The 23,369-nt window shown below is 45.9% G+C and overlaps 1 protein-coding gene across 8 annotated transcripts in view; it reads right to left on the bottom strand.

Moving 5' to 3' along the window:
* Positions 1-23,369, bottom strand: part of KLF7 (KLF transcription factor 7) — a 60,564-nt gene that overhangs the window by 12,883 nt on the left and 24,312 nt on the right. For 5 of the 8 annotated variants that reach the window (XR_010473816.1, XR_002415304.2, XR_002415305.2 and 2 more), the window contains 2 exons: positions 18,068-18,680; positions 2,144-2,267 (listed from right to left, as the gene is read on the bottom strand). Coding sequence is in view for 4 of the 8 variants with exons in the window: in XM_065069450.1 (XP_064925522.1) it covers positions 2,144-2,267; positions 18,068-18,680 (737 nt within the window). In the remaining 4 variants the exon portion in view is untranslated. The remainder of the gene's footprint in view (positions 1-2,143; positions 2,268-18,067; positions 18,681-23,369) is intronic. The other 3 variants (XR_010473817.1, XM_065069452.1, XM_065069451.1) reach the window with 1 other exon arrangement.

Here is a 23,369-nt window from a genome sequence, read left to right as displayed (position 1 = left end):
ACTCTTGACTGCAGTGACTGCGTTGGCTGCCAAAGAAAAAAACCTGGGTAGGAAGGGATAATATGTAGAGGGAGAAGAATGAATACTTAACAAAAGGCTGAAAGAGACCGAGAAGTTGAAAATACTGACTGTATTTCCTTAGATCTCTGCTAAAAATATTGTCTGTCCTGACACAGAAACCCTGTGGCTTTCTGTGTATGTGTGTGGGGGTGTGTGTGTTTGTGGGAACAGGATGGTCAGTTTATTCTTCAGAGGAGAGAAAAGAGAAGGGCAATGCCTCATGTTTAAAACGGAGAACACAACTGTTCTCCTTCAGAGAGATGCTTATACAAAAGCACAACTCCAAGGTCCCTACTTGGTTTATCCTGTCCCTCATTCTGAGCAAACAAAAGATAATCCGGGGCTAAAACAAAAGACAATCCAAGAGGAAGCCCTCGGTGGGGGAAGGGGGATGGGAAGGAGGGAGACAAGGAGAGAGGAGCACTTAAGGAGATGAAGCTCTTGGAAAGGCAGGATGTGAAAATGATCTAATTTCCTTCCCATAAAAGGATGGGGTCCCTTGTTTATGTCCCACACATCCTCTCTCCACGCATGTTTGCTGCTGGTCTGGTGTACCCAGAGGCTTCCTAGAGCCTTTATTGTATTACAAAACGTCTCCTTATCAGAGCAGAGAACCTTAGTGCTGCATTAAAAAGATGGGTAATTTTCTTAAGCCTCTTTTAAAAATATCTATAAACAGGATTAGCTGGATAACATGTTCAGATGCAAGCACATTATTTGATTACTCAATAGTGGATCCAGGTTTCACCCAGGGCACTGCCAATCTCAGCTTGGGGGGTGGCAAGGGGGAGAAGTGCTCATTGTTCCATCCTGTCAATGCTGTCAAGAGTCATTACAGGGCTTTTGCTCCACCCTGATTTCTTATCAATTGGGGCTGGGGATGCGGAGCAGGGTTTTCTTCTGTTTTTTTTTTTTTTTTTCTAAATTCAAAGAACACAGCTTTCAAAAGCGCCCAGCACCAAGCAAGGATGACCAGATTTTTCAGACGAGCTCATCATTCATTTGAGCAGCTGAAGTGGTGAGGACTGCAAGAAGGAATCGGTGGTGAGCGGCAGCCGTGGTGGCTCTCGCTGGGAGCTGCTGGGTGCTCAGCTTGTTGTTTTTGCATTTTCTTATGATATAGTTCTATAGGTCGTTTGTTCCTTACAAGCTCACCAGGCAAAACCAGCCCCTCATTTCTGAGTGCCCAGAGAAGGCTCTGAGCACCTGTCAGGCTTTTAAATCTGGGTGCATACAGAATGATGATGGAGAATATTTCCCACATTAAATAGATGTCAAGGGGACAAGAGTCGCTAATTAGCAGCAATATGTAGAGATCACTGATCCTACACAAAACAGCCCCACAAACTTGAATTGTCAGATGTGCCCAAATCGCTCCTATGCTTTTGAAAATGAAGGCCTTTGCTTGTCTTTCACTGACTTTTGCATCTGGGGAAGCAGGGAGCCCTGGACTCAATGGTAAGAGAAGACAATAATCATAGAGAAATTAAGTACTTTCCTCCTAGGAGTTTCCTATAGGTTTGTGGCACAACAGCCACACACACTCTCCACCCTGGTGTTGTATACCCAGATAATTGCGAGGCCCATTGGTTTTGTGAGGCCCACCCTGTCAAAATACAGGCAGTCAGTAGCAATGCTTGGGGTAGCCCTTGAAGTGGAGCAAATAGAGGCTGCTCTGCCTTTTTGAGAGCACTCACAGGACCAGGAGACAGAAAGCTGAGATGCTTTGTCGAGCGGTCCATCACTGAAGTGGTCCAGGGCCCTCTGGATGTCTTCTCTGCTTTAAGAGTGTTAACAAGAGCTGCCGTACGGACTGAATCCTGTGCCCACGACAGGCTTCAGTCAGACCTACACATGGTGCCACGTCTCTGTGTGCTATGGGATTGGAAGTATTGCAGCTCTGCCAGCCCAGAGGACAGGGGCAGAGCGCAGGGTCCCTCCTCGGTTCGGGGATGGAGGCAGCGGGACAGGAGACCAGAAGGGGCCTCTGCTGGGAGCCAGGGCTCTTGTCTGGGGGAGATGGAGGCTCCCAGCTACTCACAACTGCATGTTGCTCGAACACGGTGTTAAGAGGCTGCATTACCTGTCACAATGGTTGCATTTAAAGGGCTTTGCACCCGTGTGCTTTCTGTAATGCCTCGTGAGCTCGTCACTCCGTGCAAAACGCCACTCGCACCCTTCCCACGAGCACTTGTAAGGCTTCTCACCTGCAGAGGGGAGGAGAGAACAGTCAGCGTGGCAGCACGATTACTGAGCACTCAACTTGCAAGCCCTGTGTCCTCCCACTTCACCTCTGTCCCGCTTGGGCAGGTTAGCCCATCACACAATTCATGGCCAGTGTGGGATGAAAACAACTTAGGGCTTGTGACACATTGTACTGAGGATGGGTCCAGCCCAAACTTTACCGCTGCTAAAATTCCTGCACAACCTTATTTCCCACTTCTAACAGAGCCAGTCAACTACTCTTCAAAGAAGCCCTCAGAACATCCCCAGATGCTTGTTCTGCAGTGTGGCTGGACGTTGATTTTCAGTCAGCTTTTCAGTTCACTCTGCCCTTGCCAGATTAATTATTGTGGTACCTGTAAGTGGCTGTACTAACACCTGAACTCACTGCAGGTGTGCACCAGAGTGACCAGCACCTCTGCATTGCATGCCTTACCCCTGGTCATTCAGGCTTTTTGCACTACACCTTTATGAGCTGTTATTCTGTCCCAAAATATCGACCATACACTGAAGGCAGTGAAACGGTGCAGTGATAAAACAGGAGAGATTCTGGTCTGCTGTGTTCATGTCTACCTGTTTTCTCACGCAACCTGGGCTTTGTGGGTCAAACTCTTCTGTGGTGTAACATCCCTGGAGTCATTAACACCTTCTGATGAAGAATTCCAAGGTCTCATGCCCTCCCTTTTCTTATTTAGTGCACAGGTATTTGTGTGCATGCAAATTTATCATCTCCCTCCAGAACAAACGCTCTAGCACATCTCCTTCTATAGAAACCCCATGTCACTTTTCCTCACACTGTCAGTACCATATGGATGCATTAGAAGACCGGGGAGCTGAGATAAAACGCAGACAAGAAATTACTTTTACTACCAAGCTTCCAAGCTGGCAATTACAAACAGAGAAGGGATTATTATTTATTTATTTGATCTTAAAATTGCTAAGAAGGTGATCTTAAAAAACCCTGATGAAACTGAAGTTGCAGTCTGTACAACCTCTCTATGCCAATCACGTGAAACAATCACTTGGCCACACAGACAAATTTCTCAGCGCAGAGACACAGATTTCTATATTTAGCATGTCTACTCAGCAAGTAAAGGAGTGAGATCTGATTATGGAAGACCTTCGTATTTGAAGATGACAAACTGGAGAAGCCAGAAGAGCTAGAAAAGTGAAGAGGGCAAGAGAACTGCACCAAAATACATGGAAAAAAAGCTTCTCTTTAGTGAGTGAGTTTCTGCAGACTTCTTATGCACAGCCAGCTCTGTTCACAGTGGTCATCTGCCCTGCAGAGAAAAGCAGAGTAGGCTGAGATGTAAACTGGAGCTGAGCCATTTTACTGCCCTCTGAGAAGTTTCTTTGGCTCAGTAGCTCAATTAAAGGATTCATTGGGGTGAAGCAATGAAGTGGGGGCAGCAGCTGGCAAGACTTCGCCAAAATATCCATTTGTTTCTCAGTCCCCAAATGCAGAAAAGCCAGTCTGGATGTCTCTGTTGTGTGCCACAGTCGACCATGAGAAAATGCCCAATAGGACAAAGGAGTGAGCCAACAATAACACCACCCCACTTAGATTGTGCCCGTTGGTCATCTCTGCAGACTTGCCTTTTGTTCTTTTTTTTCTTTCAATAGGATTTCTTTGGGGCTGGCAGGGGGGGAAGGCAAGAAATTTCTTGTTAGTGAGCCAAGTGCTGGTGTCTTGTTTCTGTGCTGGTTACTCATCTGTAATTCAAACACTGTCACCATTGCTGACCCCAGACACCAGAGCTCTCCCCCAGCAGCCCTTGACATCCTACCTGGCATTCTGCATCTGCTCCCCACTTCTCAGAGAAAAGGGATTTCCCCCAGCCCTGCTCATGTCTATGATGGCACGCTGGTTCTGCCTGAACAGTCCCTGCATTATTTTTGAAAGCTGCCAGTAAACAAGCCTGGACGATAACTCGGCTTCCTCGGTTCTCTGACGCTCTCTAGTGCCTACCTTAGAGTAGACAAACCGCCTCGCAGAGTATGTTTGCTACACCCACTGCAAAGCAGCTGCAGAAGACGACTGACTGCTCAGCGCAATCTGGCAGGTACAGCCAGTGTGAAGGATACAGTCACCTACAGAGCACAAGGGTGAAGGAGAAACTTCCTGGGCTTTCTTTGAAACAAGGGCTATTAGGGCTGAAGCTGAGTTTGGCTTGTTAACATTTGCCAAGAGCTTTGAAAATGTACAGTGCTATATGCAGGTTACAAGAGACAGAAATGCCAAGCATGATTACTGGTAAAGCCATGGGATGCCACATATCTCTGTTCCTTGCTGCAGGGGCTCCTCTTTCAAGCGTTCCTGCTCTGGCTTTACACAGCCCTGAGCTGAATTTTGTTTTCAGATGCTTTTCCTCTGTAACCCAAACCGGTTTCACTAAATGTCAGACAGTACCTCTTTGTGCTTCAGGCAGCACGCTGGCATACAGTGCTCCGCATGGCACGGTGACCTTTAAAGCCACGTCAGACGGCTCCTTGACCCAGAGACCTCAAAGAGGTTGGATTTCCTGCCCTCCTGCAGCTACGCAAAAACAGGAGAGGGCAGGAGAGAGACCTCCATACCTCTGCACATGAAGACTGAGAACAAACTGCTTCTTTAATGGCCGCTTTCACCTTACCCGAAGCCGAAAGCACATCTTGCCAAGGTGTGCATATGCAGAAACACAGGGATGGGGAAGAAATGGGAGGGTCCTCCCGGCTCACTCCTGGCAATGGCAGGGAGAAGAAATGGGAAGGATCCTTTCCACGTGCCACGCGGCTCTTCTGTTGTTGCAGGGGATTAGCAGGAATCAAAAGATAGATGGTGAAATGATTCTCTGCTGAGAGCAATGACAAACCTCCCACTCACTTCTACAGGGCCAGGATCTCTCTCTTTTTAACAAACTAATTATGAGCGTCAAAATCCAATTAAAAATGGGAACATCACGGAGCTGTGCCACACTGACTTTTTTTCAGGCTCTAATTCCTTAAAATTAATAACCGCACTTAAAACTTGTGCCTGTGAGCCCCTCCCAGGAAGGAGGCTCTGCTCCTTAAGTCACCTTAAGTCCAACACAAGGATCTGTACAGCACTTAAACAAATCCATAAATCCACATTTATACAAATGTACTCAATGGAGAAGCCAAGGTATATCCAAAAGGAAGATGATACCCAGATATGCAGCTGTTAAACACTCAGCTGTTTTGGTTCAGAACGTGCTCCACACCATGGGGCTGGTTCGGCTGTCACACATCCACAAATGCACCTGGGAAGGGCAGGCAGCCACCAACGCAGATTTTGGGCTTCCTCCCGAAAGCCAAAAATTTATCGTTTGAAAATATGGAAGAGTCAAGCACACAATCCCAACAACACTGCTGCAGTAAACACGCATTAGGCTCCCAGCAAAACATGATTGACAGAGCTGGGCTGGTTCTATGCTGGAGACACAGCACTGGTCCTGGGGGCTTCTCAAAATCTAGAGCCTTCCTGTCCTTGCCACCTACACCCCGCAGGCACTCTCGGGGTCCTGGGGGTATTTCTTTTGTCCAAGGAGTAAGGCAGGTTTGCTTACAGACCTCACAGCAGCTGTTTCAACAGAGACACATCAGGTTAGATGATGCAGAGGTACGGAACCAAGATCAGCTGAGGACACTGGCAAGACCACAAAACTACGGTGCACAATGGATGCTGTGCCTATTATACATTAAGATGTATAATCTTAATAGATACATGCAGTATTTATTGCCAACCCCAAGGGTTAAAAAGTCATAGTCCCACAGAAATAATGAGATTTTAAAGAAGAAAACAATAAAATTTAGAGATCATTTGCCTTCTGCTTTGCAGATAACCTAGAGCCACAATTTTAAATTTCCCTTTGCAGCCCTGCAGACTCAAAACATTTATTACAAAACACAGAGAAAGCAGTTTGCCCTCTATTCCATGGATTTCAAGAGCGGGGACTTTAAGGAGAAAACCCTCAAGATTTTGGGATGTGCATGAGAAGACCTCATGAGTTAACAATGCTGCGGTGTGAAATCCTGGCTCCATCAAAGTCATTGGAAAAACGCCCATTAAGGCTTGAGTTTCACCCTGTATCTTTACAGAATTAAAAGCAAACAAAGATATTATGATTATCCACCTGCATCTATCTCCTTATCCCTCCCCTGCACCCCATCTTAAACACCACAGCACAAACAGCTGTTGATTACAGAGCACTTAGTAAAACAATCAAGTAGTTTAAGCCCCTAGTCCTGCAATGAACTTCAGCAAGACAGACCAGCCCTAAAAAGGACGGTGTAGAATCGCAGTCAGGATCCTTGCTGTGGCATCTCTCCGTGCTAAAAAAGTGAGGAAAAAACTGAAATCCTGCCTTTGTGTACATTTTGAAGGTCATTTAACTAAGACATTTGATGTACTATGTTTTAAGAGCTTCTTAATACCATATCATGTTAACTAGACAAAACTAGCATGCGAAAGAATCTTTAAGAAAACAACAGAAACACCCCCTGAAAAATCACCATGTGTTCTAATCCACCGTGAATTATTTGCATGTAGTTTCAGGATATTTAAAAAAAAAAAAAAAATATTAGGAAAGAAACACAAAACATTTCCTTCCTTTTTAAATCTGTGATTTAAAAACTATTCAAAACGAAACTAGTTCTAAAAGCCTCAGTGTCTAAAAATATGTATTGAAAGACAGCTTTAGCTCTGCTTGCTCCAAGACTGGTGTTCCTGGAGAACCAGACAAGCTGCAAATTACAACTGAAAAAGGTATTAAATCCAAGATTTCTCGCCTGGATTTCTCCCATAAAGCTCTGGGGGCCCAAGAAATGTGTGAAGAATCAAGTAGTCTCACTGGCTTTTTAAAGAGAGCATGTTAATAACTTTTCCTTGCCACCCTTTCTGAGAAATCCTTTTGGGACCTGCTGTTCCTGGCGACTGGGACTGGACCGTCACGGAGGTGTCACCATGGGACGACCCAAAGCATCATTGGGAGGCTGGTGCCCACGGGGATGTCGTCAGCGCAGCCGCAAGTGGCTCAGAAATGCCAGAAGCTGGTGGGGTTTTTGATGAGAAGCAGCCCCCCCAGATCGCCTTGCAGAGAAACACCAGGCAGGCTTTCGTATTTGCTTTGCATTTTATGACGAAAGCCTGCCACAGCACAATGGGACGCTTAATGTGGAACATCACATTAACAATATTTTATATTTATGTAGCACTCTTCATCTCCAAGGGTCCCTGAGAGCTTTACAAGCTACATACATGGCATACCAATGAAGCCGAGCCATAATTCTTCTAATTAGCTGAACATCAGCACGTGGCGTAACAGAAAAACGTTACCGGTCACCCTCTTCCTATGGAAAGAGTTACGTGATATTTAATAGAAACATGTTGAAGGACATTCAGTTTTAAGGACTCCTGGAAAAATGACATCGCCTAAGCAGACAGGTCTCCTTCCCACCTGTGCTGTCCTCCCTCATTACGCACACACGCTCCGTCAAACACGAGATGCAGAAGAGGAGCAGCCCAAGACATGCTGCATGTTAAATATTCCCATTTTCACACCAGGTTCAGCACGTTACCATCACACGGCTCAGGCAGAAAAGCTTCTGGGCAGCTGCGGTTCAGCGCACAACAACATCACCCCCTTTTTAAGATTAATAAGTTCATTTCTTCAGCAGAAAAGGAAGAGCAAGCTATTCAATACACACATCCTCTGGAGATCAATGCTAACATCTAAGCGTATGTGCCTGCAACCCATCAACCAGTAAAACTAATTACAAAAATCAATTTCAGATACTTTTCCAAGCCTTTCATTCCTCAATATACTCCTAATTGATTTTTGTTGGAGAATAGAAAGCCTAATTATTATTTTTATTATTACAAAGGCATGCAAGGTGGGGGGGGGGGGGCAGTGGTCAGTGTTTAAGTAGCTCACCAATGCTTTCTGTCCAAAAAAGAGAAAAGAGAGAAAAAAGGGCATTTTATTCACGGTTCTGCCACCTGCTGGAAAGATGGAAAAGCCTTTGAAAAGGTGACAAAGCGCAAGAGAAAAGCTGGCAGGAGACAGGATGGGGCAGAAGAGGAATGTGAGAGGATTGTGAAACACACAATGTGAGAAGGTTGTACCTATTTTTAGATGGGCAGGGATGATCAAGTGTAAAAGCGCCACATTTCCATGAACAAGGGACAGCTCCTTTCATCCAAAAAGGTCAGCAGTGCCCTCATAGAGAGATGGCTCTGATCATGTATTTATTAGAGATGGGTGAAAAGAGGTTAAGGACCAGACCTGATGTGCAATCAGTCTTTCTACAAACTTCAAAGCTCTGGATTAATCCCTAAGGGCCTTGCCAAAGCTCGTCTACCAAGCCAGCAGCAGCGTTCAGCGTGTGGCCACCGAACACGTGAAAAGAAACGATGTTTTGCAGCATTATGTCTTACACGTGCGCCTACCACACATCCACAAAGCCCACTTGCGCAGCTGAGAAGCAACATTCAAAGAAATGGAAATTCTCTGTTTTCCACTCAACGGGACGCATTTAACGAATGCCTGTCGCCATAGAAGGTGAGCAGGAACGCCTCGCTTTATCTTATCAGCTCCATGCATCGTGAATGATAAAGCTTTTGAAACACTGCTCTGCTTTCAGACCCCTTTTCTCCAAAGGAAGCTCCTGGCTGGCAGGGAGAAGGGCTGGGGGACAGACACCGGCGCCAGCCCGGGTGTGCAACCCGCGCTTCTGCTCCATTAATTGCCGGCGCATCCTCCTGCAGCCCCAGGCCCTGGGGACAGCAGCAGAGCGGCACCCGGCAGCAACACCGCCAGCAAAACTACCCAATTAAGCCTCCCGAATATACGTTTCGGGGGGAGGAAGATTTTAAAAAAAGGAAGGATGGGGTTGCTTGGCAACGGGAGGGCAGAAGCAGCTGTGCAGCAGGTCGGGCTGGTACCCGGGCTGGCCCATTAGCGCCCTGCATCGCCTGCATCTTGTGCCGGGGTCTCCTGGTAACAGCTCGCTCACGTTCCCCTCCTCTCCGCCTGTTTCTCCCCATCACGCCAAGCGTTGCTGTTTGCCCTAATTACACATTCTCCGCTGCTTCAAGCTGCCATTACTTCGGTCCCCAGAGGAGCAGCAAGAACTTTAACAAAAAAAAAAAATATCCCTTAATAAGGGCTTTTAGTTTCAGATTCAGTGAGTGTCTGCAAAGATGCAAGGCAAGGTAGCAGCGGCAGAAGGAACAGATGAAAAAGGAGAAAAACGCAGTGGCTCACTGGGTCAGATTTTTCCAGGACCCTGAAATATATTTTTGCCATTGTCTTTGGTGAATTATCCCAGAGGGTGTACAATGAAGACAGCCCTTTGTGGGACGTGGCACCTATTTCCATAATCCGGAGTGGTGTATAGAAGATGTGCTCTTTGGACAGCCATGTTTTAGGCCATGAGTTTCTGAGAAATTCCAAGCAAAATATAAGACACATGTATCAGTGACTAGAACTGATAAAAAACAAAACAGCCCTAAGAGGAATACACACCCCTGTTTCCAAATGCTAACATTTGAAATTGTTTTGCTCCATATTTTTGCTAATGAATGTGGAGTTTTGCTTATTCAAACTACTACAATGCTGTTGTTTTTCACCATTTACATGTTACTTCATTTTCTCCCTTTTGTCACTCGAAAACTGGAGAAAGATGAAAAAAAACCCCAACAAACAAACAAAAAACATATTGGCAAAGACAGCACAGGAATAAAACACAAGGGCAAAACAAAATACATCACCTGTGCTTAGCTCTAAGGGAGGGACCAGCACCAGTTGGAAACTGGGTAACGTGTAACTAAAGAAGGGCACAAAGGCACCATGCAACTCCATTGCTGCATCTTCAGGGAGAACATTTTAAAAAACAAAGGGATTTTCTGCATGAAACACATTTCCTAACACACATTCAAAACCAAACAAAGCCCAGGAAAAGAATCACCTCTGGGATTCTATGGGTTTTGCAAAGAACTAATGATAAAATTGAATCACTTGTACCACGCTCATATGAAAGTCATTTTGCAACAGATTATAGCTTAGCCCATTCAAGTTAGTTTTCACCCAGATATTCACAGATAGAAGTCTTCTACTCAAAGACTATTTTCCAGGACGTAGGCCAGGATTTTAGCTAAACTTGTTGCACTGAGGACAGCTCTTTTCTCCCTGCCCCTCCACAACACACATGCCACATTCTCCTAAAAAATAAATATTTTTCCTCCTGCTTCTAAAATAACAAACAGCAACCACACTGGAAAAAGACCAAATGTGGAAAATCTCGCTCCGAAGAAGGAAAAGCTTTGCAAAGTTTCAAGTGACCAACGAGATGATGTCCAAATGGAAGTTTATGCAAAATTAACCATCGTACAGTTCCGTGCAGTCACATATTGAACAAAAGTAGATGCAGATGTGCACGCCTGTATGTTTATGACATTCATTTCCAAGAACTAATACAAGCTTCTAGTGCACTGATGATCACTTATGGTCATCATAAAAAGCCAGAATGACATTGCAAAATTGTCCAACTAATCTATTAAGTTCTCTCTGTCAGTGGCAAGAGACCAGACATACAGGAGGAAGGAATAAATCCCTGCTAAGCCTCTGAACGTGCACTGCCATAGCGTGAAGACACCTTTCTTATAGAACTCAGCCAGGGATCAACTTTTATCTTGAAACACATGCTTGTCACTCTTAACTTCACTAGCACGCCTGCAAATGTTTTTTCAGTGTTCAGTTTTTGCAGCCCCAGCTTTCAGTCCCAGGTTTGGAAGGACAGACACTTCAGAAACAAATCTGCCCAATGCCATTTGGGTGGGCACTTGGGGACTGCTGGGAATGCGAACTGGCCTGCAACGTTTTAAAGGTTTTTAATTCTTACTAAGCCGCCTTATTATGTATAAAGCTGACCTATGGAAAGATTTTGGTTCTGCAGTGCCACGAAGGTTTTGGACACTCAGAGACCTGTGGACAAGACAGGTCCTGGGCAGTATTTTGTCCTGGCCTTTCCAAAATGGCTGCACTAGTCTTTAAACTGCCCTCACTTGACGTCCTTGTCTCTCATTCATTTCAATGCAGTGCTCTACCATTCACTGCTTGGCACGTGATAACCAACTGGCTTTTGAGAGTGGTGTTAGACAGCTGTTTTCTGAAGGCACAAATACACGTTCTCCTAAACTCCAGCAAAACAGAAAGAGGCAATTTTATTCATTAAATCCACCCTGTACTTTCTGCATTACACATTTGCCCTTTAACTATCTTTAAGTACATTTTTTTCAGCCATTATTCCTAGCGCTAATGCAGGCCTGGCTGGTCCACCTACCCGCAGCTGGTCTGTGCTGTATGATGGGCACCACCTTCACCATGGTGTCCATGGTTTTATTTGGGACCACATTACCCTTGCCAGGAGCCTGGACATTATATTTAGGTCGGCTGTATTTAGGTCAGCTTCCAGAAAGCCTTGAAGTTCATCTGCTCCTGTCTGCTGGTGCGCAGGTTTGCAGGACCGTGCCTGCTCTGGTTTGGGAGATGTCCATCCAGGCTCCTGGCTGCTTGTCCAGATGTGACCCAGGCTCAAATGCCCAAACTGTGCTTAGGAAGAGCCTAACACGGTAACACGGCACCTGCTTCTGAGAGGAGAGGTAGCGCATTTGGCTTTTCCTGCCCAGAGGACTCCAGCTCTCCCTGCCTGCTCAGCCCCTTCTTGTCCAGCCAGCTCACCTTAGCCTAAACCAGCATCACTGAGCACCTATCTCTGATTCAGGCCTGGCGTGAGCTTAAATACTTCAGAAGTGCGAGAGCTTTGGACAAACGCACAACACAATCACAGCTTCTCATTGTTAACGTGCCACTTGTATCCACTGTGGGACAGCGGCAACACAAAGGGAAATAGGCAGAAGACAAGTTGTGGATTTTTTCCTCGAGTGTTTCTCTGCGATCCCTGTCATTCAGCCCCTCACCGAGTGCCTCACAGGGGCTGGGGGTAGATGGGTATAAAGAAAACACTAGATGACAAACTAGAGATGGCTCCTGCCTGCCATGATTCTTGGAGGTGCCTGCAGTCTCCCTCTGCAGCTGCTGAACAGACAGAAACCACTTTCCAGGTCTCCCTTGTGCCAAAAATCATCTTGTATGGCCAATAATACCTATCTACATTTTCAAACCCAAGCAGTGAGACTGTCCTGTGCTATTGATCTGGCAAATGATGGAGCAGAAGCACGGGGCTGAGAATTCAGGTATAAGCGACTAAGCAACGGATGAACACCAATGTTTTAATGTTTTAAATGGTAAGGGCTGCTTTTGGCAGGGCCCATCCTCCTGCCGCCTGGGAGGTTCACAAAGCTCGTTTCCTCAGTCTAAACTCTGGCTGTAATAACCAAGCGAAGCTCTGGCCCTCCACAGTGAAATCACAACATTCCCCTCCAAACTTGCCAAATGGCTAAAAGGCTTCAAAACCATAAAGTTTTAAAGAGCTCATGATCAGGCTGGGCTTATTTTAATCAGCTTAGATAAACGCTTTTTATGTTTTTACCCAAGAAACGTCAAAAACCACCAACCTCACAACAAAACACGTATTTCAAATTTGGCAATGCTACTGCACCCCAAACAAATCCAGCCCTCAATGAAGGTTTTCCTCACACCCCCCTCCTTCCTCAGTTCCCTTGCTCTCATTTCCAGTGGCAAATTCGCCTGTTGCTTCAGCTGCTCCCATAGGAGCTTCAGCACCCTCCATGTCCCTCCGTGTCCCCTCACCAGGATGCAGCCCTGACAGAGCTGGGGACTCGCTATGAAGCTGCGCATCTCTGTACAGCAAAACATCTTGGGCTTTGGCTTTCGTTTCTCCTGTGCTACCTACACTGTTCTCCCAAATGCATTTCCCTAAGTCATTATTCAAAATCTTGCATCCTGCAGAATTGGTGCTGTGCTGGGCTATTTGCTTTTTCTTTCTCTTCATTGGCTTTCTGTTCACGGGTGCTACCACACTAACACAACACAGCAATGCAGCTTGCCATTCATGTGGTCTCACTGACACAGATCGTCTTGCTCTATTTTGCCTTTACTTTGTATTAATTGTCCTTATCTATCATCCAGCCTACTCTCCATTTTGGTCTTTTACAATCATTTCCAAATTCTGTACCTTTCCTCTTCTATCTCCAACATTTTGGGAAAGCTCTTCTCTGTTGTTTTAAATCACATCTCAAAAGCCTTCCTGTTCATTAATGCTCTTTCCAATACTCTTGTGTCTCTCATCTTTTTCTTGCAAATGTAGTAATTTGTTTTCCTGCAGGGTGGATTTGTTTGTTTTTGTTGATCTCACCCAGCACTTTGGATCAAAGAACTATGTAATTTAAAATAAGATGTTCTGACAATGTGAAACAAACTCCACTTAAATACTTGTTATCTTAAGATCACATGTAGATTCATAACATCTATTTACACGAGTATTTCCCACTTGTTTTAGGTTTCAGAAACCTAAATATAGATGCGAGGTGCCCAGCTGCTGTTTCTCAGACTTGAGCTTACGTTATATCAGATCCTGGTTTTAGGTGGATTAAGAAAAAAGCCCAAAACCTTCTGATTCTTATAAAATGCAAACCCCAGAAGAATCCCCTAAGGGTCATTTTTTTATCACTATTCTAATCTTAAGGATTTCCTGGTCAGTTTATATGTGATGCTTTATCTCTGGCCAGAAAGCACCCATGCCATCTCATACCTTCCTCTGTACGTTAGGGAAAAGAAGGCTGATACTAACGGTTTTGTCAGGAGATAGAAATCTCCTCCAGAGGTCTTTGATCTGAGAGACACAGCAATGTCCCATGACTAATTTTTCTATAGGTCACAGGCCAGCTCAGCTCACCCTTTAAACTTATTCGCATCCAGACACTCCGCAGCAATGTCCTGTTTTCTAATTTAGGGAGTACTGATGACTATACATGGTTTCTGGCTCATTTTAACTCCATTCCTTTCCACTCTCCATTACATTGGCAATTCATCTTCATGCATGTGTAAAGGCTGGACAAAAATTTCTGTCTCTCAAAAGAGACAAAATGTCATTGTTTGCACTGATGTCTGCTCCATGAATAAGTGTGAGAGAATGCGCCAGGGCTGGATTACCGTGCTAGTCCTGGTAGCTCCTTCTTTAGTTGTTTTTACCTTACCCTCACGTTGGCAGCATGGTCTTTCCAAACCTACAGCTCACCTTTTCCTCCTGTTTACAGGTCCAGCCGATATTTATCGCAAGTGGCTTTTTTGCTGCCCTCTGGCAGTCAGTCCCACCACTGCTCTTAGCTCCTTTTCACACCCCTCACTTTAAGATGCCCCAGCTTACTTTGAATTCAATCAAATATTTTCATTTCCCTTTCCATCCAGACAATGTTTTTCCCTTTCCCTTCCAGATTAAATTCTCTCCCACACAGATGATTGTTTTTCCCTCTCCAAAGGTCATCCAGAAGGTGGTTTCATAACCAGTTCAACCATTGATGGGCCTTACAGCTCTGTCCTTATTGTCTTAGAGATGAAAATGTGGGAAAGTAACAAGAGAAGCTTGTACAGCACCAAGCGCCATGTAGGGTCTGACCGTCTCTGGCTCCCCGGAGAAGTAAAGCCCTAAGATAGGCTCCAGTTTAACAAGCTGCTATCAGTCTGTATTGCCTCCAGCCCAGCCTGGCTCATCACACAGCAGCGACGAAGGCCAGCCAGCATCTGTCTGGTCAGCCTTACATATGAACAAAAGGAATGCAGCCTCCTTCTGCCGCCTTCCACCCCTAAGCTCCCCAGCCCACGGTTTTCTTGTTTTCACGCACTGCAGTAAATCTCTTTGATCCAGCAAGTGGACTTTGCACATGCAAGTTGGGTGACCAGCCCGCATCTGCCTCCCGGCCTGTGAACCCCACACTGAGAGCTCTTTGTCTGTCAGGGCACTCAACATCCTTTTACACAGAGCCCGCACTGGCAGACAGTTCTTGCATGACATACTAACAAGCCACCAGCCAAAGGAAAATATCTCACAATCATTTCAGACCCTCTGGCTCAGGCGCTGACTAAGCCAAGTGGCTACCAGCCATTGGCACTGCTGGGTGCGTTCGCAACCCACAGCGCACTCAGCTCACGGTGTGAAAAAAACAAAGCACTAGTGGAGAAAAGGGCTCCCTGTCCCCAGCCCTGAAGGCGCGCGTGGAAAAGGAGGCAGCTCTGCCGTTTATAATTGAGTCCCAAATTTCCATAGCTATTCCTCTCTGTCTCTCTCTTTTAGCAGAGGCAGAAGCTCCCTGCAGGGAAACCCCACTGCAGAGGTCAGCGTTAACAGATTTAATGTCTTGATTGTACCAGATCTGATTTAAGGCATCCAACAGCCAGTGATTTTTAAGGGAACAGAGCACTTAAGCAGGTTAAGGGGTCTGAATGACTCTGTTCTCTGGACTCGAATAACCTAGTTAGATAAGTCTATCACACCCCTTCCCTTGATTCACTCAGATTGCACCCAAGATGTACATGTTCAAAGGTACTTAGACAATCTGCTTTCCAGGGAGAAAAACGAGAGCCGAGTGCCTACCTGCTCCCACATTCCACATCAAAGATGTGTTTTAACAACAAGGCTGCATCCAGTCCTCATCGCAAAATGAAACCATGCTTTCTACACAGCTACGCATGGCCAGGACGTGCTCGCATGCAGGGTGGTTATATGGCTGCAAAGACAGGAGAGCTCCTCATCCAGGTTCGTATTCCCTCTTGTCTTTTGCCTTCCTGCTTTCTTAACAACCTACACTATCTGCTTAGGACTTGGTGGATGGAAACAGGAACACTCCCATAAACTACTAGACGGTTTGGGGGATGGTTAAACCACTGATGGATTAACTGACAAGATCAGAGAGGTCGCCGAACACACTCGGTGAGGTGCTGGGTGTGGGAGGTGTGGGCACTGCAGCCAGGCAGCTGCCATCTCATCATCTGATGTTCCCCATCTGCCAGCAAAGGTGGACTTGCCTTTTTCACTGCTGTGGGTGGGCAGACACATACACAGACATCAGTGGCATCATGTACAGTCTAAGGCTGGTCAACAGAAGTATCACAGGGCCATCAAGAAATGTTTCTTGTCAAGGATTAATTGTAAATCAAGTTTGCACATGCTGATGTTAGCGAAGGGAAAGGTTTTGACCTCAGATACAAAATTCAACCAGGGTGAGTTCGAAAGCATGCAAAAGCTTGCAAGATTTTGACTCCAAAGTGTGGAGGTATCGGAAGAGTACTTTTTGCATGTGCTCTCTCAAGACTCCTTGTCCACATCCCCACCTACTGGGTGACAAAACCAGAAAAACTGCACAAGTTCACCCACCAATTCCCGCTCAGGTAGGATCACAGGGGTCACACCTGCACAGACAAGCCCACTGCATCTACAGCTTTCACGTTCTGCATTGGTGACTTCAAGGGAGCCCCACTGCTGGCTGGAGGAGCCTCCTGACCACCTTGCTGCAGATCTTAAAACAACTGCACTACTTTCACTGGCTTTCAAATCACTGCATCACAAGTGAGGTCACTCCTGGCAAGGTGGCTATCCCCAGTAAAAGCACTAGAAAGCCCATATAAAAAGATCAAAACTAATGCCTTTTATGTCTTAATATGATTTACACTTCAGACCATGTAACTTTTACAAGGCTGCCTAGTATTTGATGGATGCAGCTCTCTTAACAACCCACACATTCATTTGATTTACTGCATTGGTCCAACATGTTATTTTCTACCTTGCAAGAACAACCTTGCTTCTAGGAATCTGCCTGCATGATAAGATCGTGAATTAAATGTGCAGTTATCGTAAGAGACCACACATTTTACAGTAAAATTGAGAAAACTGATTACAGCAACCCCTCTGGAAACAAGAATAATCACATGATAAGACAGTGCTAATGGCAATTTATCATCTCTCATCACATGTGAAGCTTAGAACAAAGCAGCAACGTAAGCAAACCACACAGCTATTACTGCTGATGAATACCAGCCGAAAAGCTACCGGCACTATGAACAACTGACAGGAGAGTGGGGATCCCAAACAGCCAAGCCTAAGCCAATTCAGTAGGCTTCAAGCAGCTTACACAGTGGAGCTTATATGCAACATTAGTAAATATTACACAAAATATCAGCCTGACATCTTTCCATGCATCCTATCCCCTCTCTACCAATGCTACTCCATTTAAGCTCCATGTCATTTTTTCATTTGTTCTCACTGTATTTTATCTCAAGGGTACGTGTAACTGTGCACCTACAAATCTGCATCTACACACATGCTCTCTCATGCACGGATTATTACTAAATCACATATCTCAGATCTAAATACATTTTTCTCTTTCCCCCATACAGAAGGCAACAAAAACCTACCCACGCTATTTTCTATTTAAAGCAATTAACGCTTGACTAAAATTAACATTTTTAAAGTTGTCTTGGGGAAGTGAGTGCCAAAAACCCAAACTGGCATGCCCAGAATTTTAACACGAATGATACATTTACATCCCTTAGGTATCCTAAAATTACTCTGCACCAAGCCCCAGAAGACAAATGAAACCCCAACAAGTTAATGACAGACAGTGAACTCCTCCATTCTATTGAATAATGTGTACATTTGCTGGCCTACCATATTTTTCCACTGCCCTGTTTCATAGGAGCTTGGACTTTCAGAAGAGATTTTTTTGCTTTTCTAAATGAGAACAAAAGGAGATGGTTACGGGTAGGTGTCAGGAGGACAAGATGAGAGAAGCATCCTACACAAGTACCTGTATGAGTCCTCTGGTGAGCCTTTAAGTGGGAGCTCTTTGTATAAACCTTGCGGCACCCATTAAATTGACAGCGATGAACCCTCTTCTTGTTTTCTGGGGATGCTTCTGCCCCTATACCTCCTTGTTCACTGTCACTCTGCCCACTTTTTATCGTCCCCGCAGTCGCTGTTGCTACACCCACTTTCACAGAGCTGAGTGAAGTTTTCTTGGCCACCAGTTTCAACGTCACCGTGCCATCCACCGCTGAGAGAGTCTGTGAGGTTTTTACGAGGTGACGGCTGAGCTCCGGAGAGGAAGGGGGTGTTAATGAGGTTACTGCATTGAGTTGGGCCTGGTTGACGGCTGTGTAGCCCTCAGTGGAAGAGCTGGTGGACTGCAAGCTGAGACACGTCTCAGACAGCAGCTTGTCCCGTGAGAGGATAATGTCCATATTGGCGCTTTTGTCACACGTACTCATCTCCACTGGTAAAAGGATGGGGTCTAGACGTCGGATACTGTCCTCTGCATCTGGGGCTGAGGAGGCATGAAGGAAGCAGTCCAAATCCTCTCCAAAAGTCTCGGAGATCTTCCGCGGTTCAGTCTGAAGGTATCGCTCCAACTCCAGGCATGTCTGCAGGAGGGGAAGGGAGAGAAACCACTGTTAGAGGGAGATTACAGCGTTGCTCCCACCTAGGGCTGGACAACAACGTGGTCCAGTGCCATTCAGAGACACCACTCACACACACCGGCACCTTCGCACGAGACTGTCACATTTTGGGAGACATGAGGATCTGGCACATATTTGATGCTGCTCTGAGACAGCGTGTGGGAATATCCACATAGAGTAGTGGATATTATGGTAGAAGTGAAGATACGACAACCAGAAAGCATCTGCTACGTTTTAATGAACGTCTGTACATTATCCATGGATACCAGGCTCTTCTCAGTTTTAAGCGTAATCTGCCCAACAGTCACCTCTGTATGAAACCACCCAACGGCCTCATCGCCTGGCCACATACCAACAAAAAGTCACCTCTCCAAAGAACCGCTTTCTCTTCCTTCACAAACATTAACTTTCACTCCAAATTTAACTCAGCATACTTGGCTGGGGCCCAATCTGTTCCCAAACCAGCACAGTTCCAAAGCACAGCGTTTTAAGACAGAAGGCAGGGAAAAACTTGCAGTGACACCACAGCTTGTTTGAAAGGCCTGACACAACTAAAGATGTGATGGAAAAAAAAGAGACCTACCGTCAGTTTTAGAGGATTTTTGACACATCTGGTCAAACGGGGCTTCCTGTGTCCAGATGCCAGACTTGCACGCAAATACACACATGCTCCTTATTTAAAAGTAGGTGAAGATGCAGTCAAAGAGGTTGCCACATCAAAACATGTTCCTGCATCGCCACAGCAGTGATCACCAGCATGAGGATGGGGTGAGCTTCCTACTTCAATGTACCCTAGAGGAGGTGCCCTGAGCTCCAGGCACCATCACACTGCCCAATGTTCTCCGTAACCAGCATTATAAACTTTTATTGTTTATAGAAAACCATTTGCTGTAGTTTCAGGAGCTTTTAATGGAGTTTATTAGTGCTATTTTTCATTTCTCACTGCCCGAAAGGCTAGCTGGTTTAATATCACCGCTGCAATTTCACAAGACTTGAAGAAACAGACATTCTAACTAATACTTTTTAGAAACCTCTAAAAACTACTCCCTAGAGGACCCTTCTAGAGATAGTAAGGAAGGGATTTTAGGCAAAAATTTTTAGTCTATGGGAGCTGGTGACCCAACTATGTCTCAACCCGAAGAGTCTAGCATCTGAACAAGAGACAAAAGATTTGTATGACTAGAGGAGAAACAGAGACTCCTTCCTCCTGGGTACAAAGGTCCCATCACCAGGAGTGTACAGAGGCCCCTCTCACAGCTCTCTAGGAGCTATCAGGTAACTCAAGATTATTATTTCCAATGTACCCAGGGAGCAGCACTGCTGGCTGCAGATACAATTTGCCGGGATGACTTTCAGAGTTCAGAATGGAATTTGTCAGACAGTTATCTGCTGTTGATGGACTTGGACAAAAAGCAATAAAATGGCAACAGAAACATCCTTTAGCGTGTAGGTTGTTTTCAGAGGCATGACACTGTATAGACGCTCTGCCTGCACACAGAGTGGGACATTTACCAGTTAGTACTCGTGCCTTAAGCAACCTTGCAGTTTTCTTTTTAAAGTGCAATTCTGGGACCACAAGGACCAGCTTCAGCTGGGGATCTCGTCTCTCCCCAGCTGAATCCTAACAGGTTTTAGGGGCTGCTTTCCAAACGTGCTCCACAAGCTTTTAGGAGTAATCCCCCTCACCAAGAGAGGCGATGCTTTTTAATTCCCCACATCATGTAATTTGGGCTTTCTGGCCCACTTAGCCTTCACCCAGTGGGGCAGAAACAGGTTTTGGGGGCTGAATAAATAAAAGGCTTCCAAGGGAAAGAGCAAGTATAATCACAAATTAGGGATGGAAACCGAGGCTGGGGCGGGGGGAAGAAAGAGACAGGGACTCAAGGCCATTAAATCTGATGACAGTGACATGAAATTTCAATTGCTGTGGGATCAGAAAGCTGTGTGCCGGCTCCAGGCTGCCCATGGAGGGGAGGCAAGCGGGAGGTGCTGCTCCTTTAAGGCATCACTACCCCATGACAACAATAGTGGGCCTGACAGTTTTTTCCAGCTTCACCATTAATTTTCCATAAAGAGCACTTTCTCGATGAGCCCTTTTCAGGCAAAGCCTGATGCTTCAGAAACCTGTAATTATTCCTGGCTCCCCCCTCCCGCAGCCATTGCACCTGTGCCATTTCAAGACACCAGCTGGTCATGTCTTGCCTTCTGCCTCTGAAATCCAAAACCAGTGGATCAAGCCCATCTCCCCATAGAGGGGGGAAAAAAAAAACAACTCAAAGAAACAATATAATGCAGTCCCTGCCTCCCGCCCCCCTCAGCATCTCGACCAAGTCAATAGGGGGGAAAAGCCTAGCAACGCTGAGCCAGAAAAGCCCTCCACCTAATCTGCATGGCAGACAAAGCCTGGCGAGGGGTGACGGCCACAGCGCCTCCTTCACCCCCTGCCACGGCCATACCTGCTGCTGCGTTTGCCAGAGCGGGCAGTCGCCGGCACAAACAAAGCATCTTTCCCCATATGCACTTCCCCAGCTTCTGCCAAGTACCTCACGCGACCTTCCCTCTCCTGGCCCAAACCAGCCAGGGAGCAGCGAGGAAGGGTTTTGGAACCAGCCGGCTTTCTTCACTCCTGCCCCAGTAAGATGATTTTGAAACCAGTCAGGCTGAGACCACCAAGGTTCTCCACTGCAGCCCGGTGGACCATGAGGAGCTGCAGGAGAGTTCTTTGGTCTCCATTCCCACAAAGTCATTTGCCAGTCAGGACATCAAAAACTACTCATTTTTTGTGGGAGCAGTAGGCCACTGGCCACTACCCACAGAGATACGAACCCAAACTGCTGGATTCAGATGATGGCGAACTTCTGTAGATCTCCTACTTCCACTGCCAGACTGGAAGGACAATGGTTCATGGATACATAAGACAGGAGAGAGCTCTTCTTGTCATAGTTCTGTTGGGTGTCCAGCTTCTCCTTGACCACTCATGCAAGAGACAGGGAGCTTAGTGTAACGGATGTAATACATGTCATATGCAACACTAAGTATGACTATCCTTTGGTTGCTATGTTGCAGGCAACTTCATTGGTATTAAACTTTCTTAGCCAGTGTCTGTAGGATTTACAGCAACAAAGACTCCAAAAATTGCAATGGGAAGAGGAAGATGGTTCCCTTCAGGAACACAAGAAGATCCATAAGATTGCTGTTTGCTGTCAAGCTGGTTTCGCAGGCTAGGGATAAAAAGTGACCCACGACTTCAACCCATCTGCCTTGATTAACAAGGGTCACTCTCCTTGCACCTCGCTCCTCAATTTAGCCAGCTAAAAGAAATGATGATTCATGGCTGACAAATAATAGGATGTGACTTTGCGAGACCCCACGTACTGGCAGAAAGCCAGCTAGAAAAGGATGGCACGATCCTGACAAGGCCTCGGTCTGATTTTTCAGCTTTGGATACAGCTGCAAAAAGGCTCACTTTCCAAGCAAGGGCACGTTTCCATCACCTGCAAGAAACGCTCTGTGTTTCCTGCCTACACACTGGCCACTCATAACATCTCTTCGCTCCCCACATTATAGTATCGTCTCAGAGGACTGGGGCATGTACAGCAGCAGAATACATGTAAAGCACACACCCCATAACACTTCCATAGGCAGCACCCAATCCTTAGACAGTACAAGACAACCACTGTGGCATTATCCTATGCCCCATAAGGACCTAGTTCTTGTAAGTTCTTTCAGACTTTGCGGTAGCATCGATCCAGGGGAATTCAGTGTTCAATATGTCTGTCAATTCAGAAAGGTATGAGCTTTAATCTACCTGTAGTCTTACCTTTGGAACTTACCTATAGCTCACCTACTGAAAGTAAAGATTATTTATCAAATATGTCAAGTGTGCTCACCACCATGAAATACAACGCAAGAGAAACCCAGTATGTGCCTCTGATAGTAGAGATGTGATACACGTGTACCATTTCAGCAGAGCTTGCCACTCACCTAATTGTGCAGCCAGCAGAAATTAAGACTGTTTTGGTACTAACTGCAACAACAAGAAAAATCTCAGACTTTCCAATTCCTCCCAGACTTGTAGATACTCTGTTTGGCTCAGTTTTAGGGTGCCTGCCAGCTGTCCAGGTTAAAGTGCAACCCAGAGCATTCAAAATCCAGGTATAAAGGAGCCGGAGTCACCACTCATGACGCTGATGTTTGACTTCATCACCTTCCCCCAGAGAGCAAACAGCAGGAAGGCTCTAGCTGGGACCACCACTGTCATGTCTTAGGGCAATGGAGGTGTCTGATGTCTCTGTCTCCTCTTTAGAGAATGGTGGTGGAAAGATGCGCCCATAGGCCAGGGGCATCTACAGGGACCCAAGTTTGGCATCTGGGTTCAGGTCCAGACAGTTCTGGAAAATCTGATTCCAACTGATGACCCAAAAATGAACTCTCAGTTCCCAGGGTATAAATCTAAACTTGCTCCAATGAATTGCAAAGAACTGGTCTAAAAATCACAGGTCTCTTCAGAAGCACCTGCCCATGCTGTGAAGTCTTTACAGCACTCAAACTCCTGGGAGTTTCGTGCACTAAAGACATGACAGTGTGGCAACAGTAAAGTCCTGTCAAGAGTAAAACAAACCCTAAACACTCACAATGATTTGAGGGCAGAAA

The sequence above is a fragment of the Columba livia genome, chromosome 7 (genome assembly GCF_036013475.1).
Source record: "Columba livia isolate bColLiv1 breed racing homer chromosome 7, bColLiv1.pat.W.v2, whole genome shotgun sequence".
NCBI classification, from domain to species: domain Eukaryota; kingdom Metazoa; phylum Chordata; class Aves; order Columbiformes; family Columbidae; genus Columba; species Columba livia.
The sequence above is the reverse complement of the archived record's forward strand: the minus strand, read 5'-3'. Positions and strand labels throughout refer to the sequence as shown.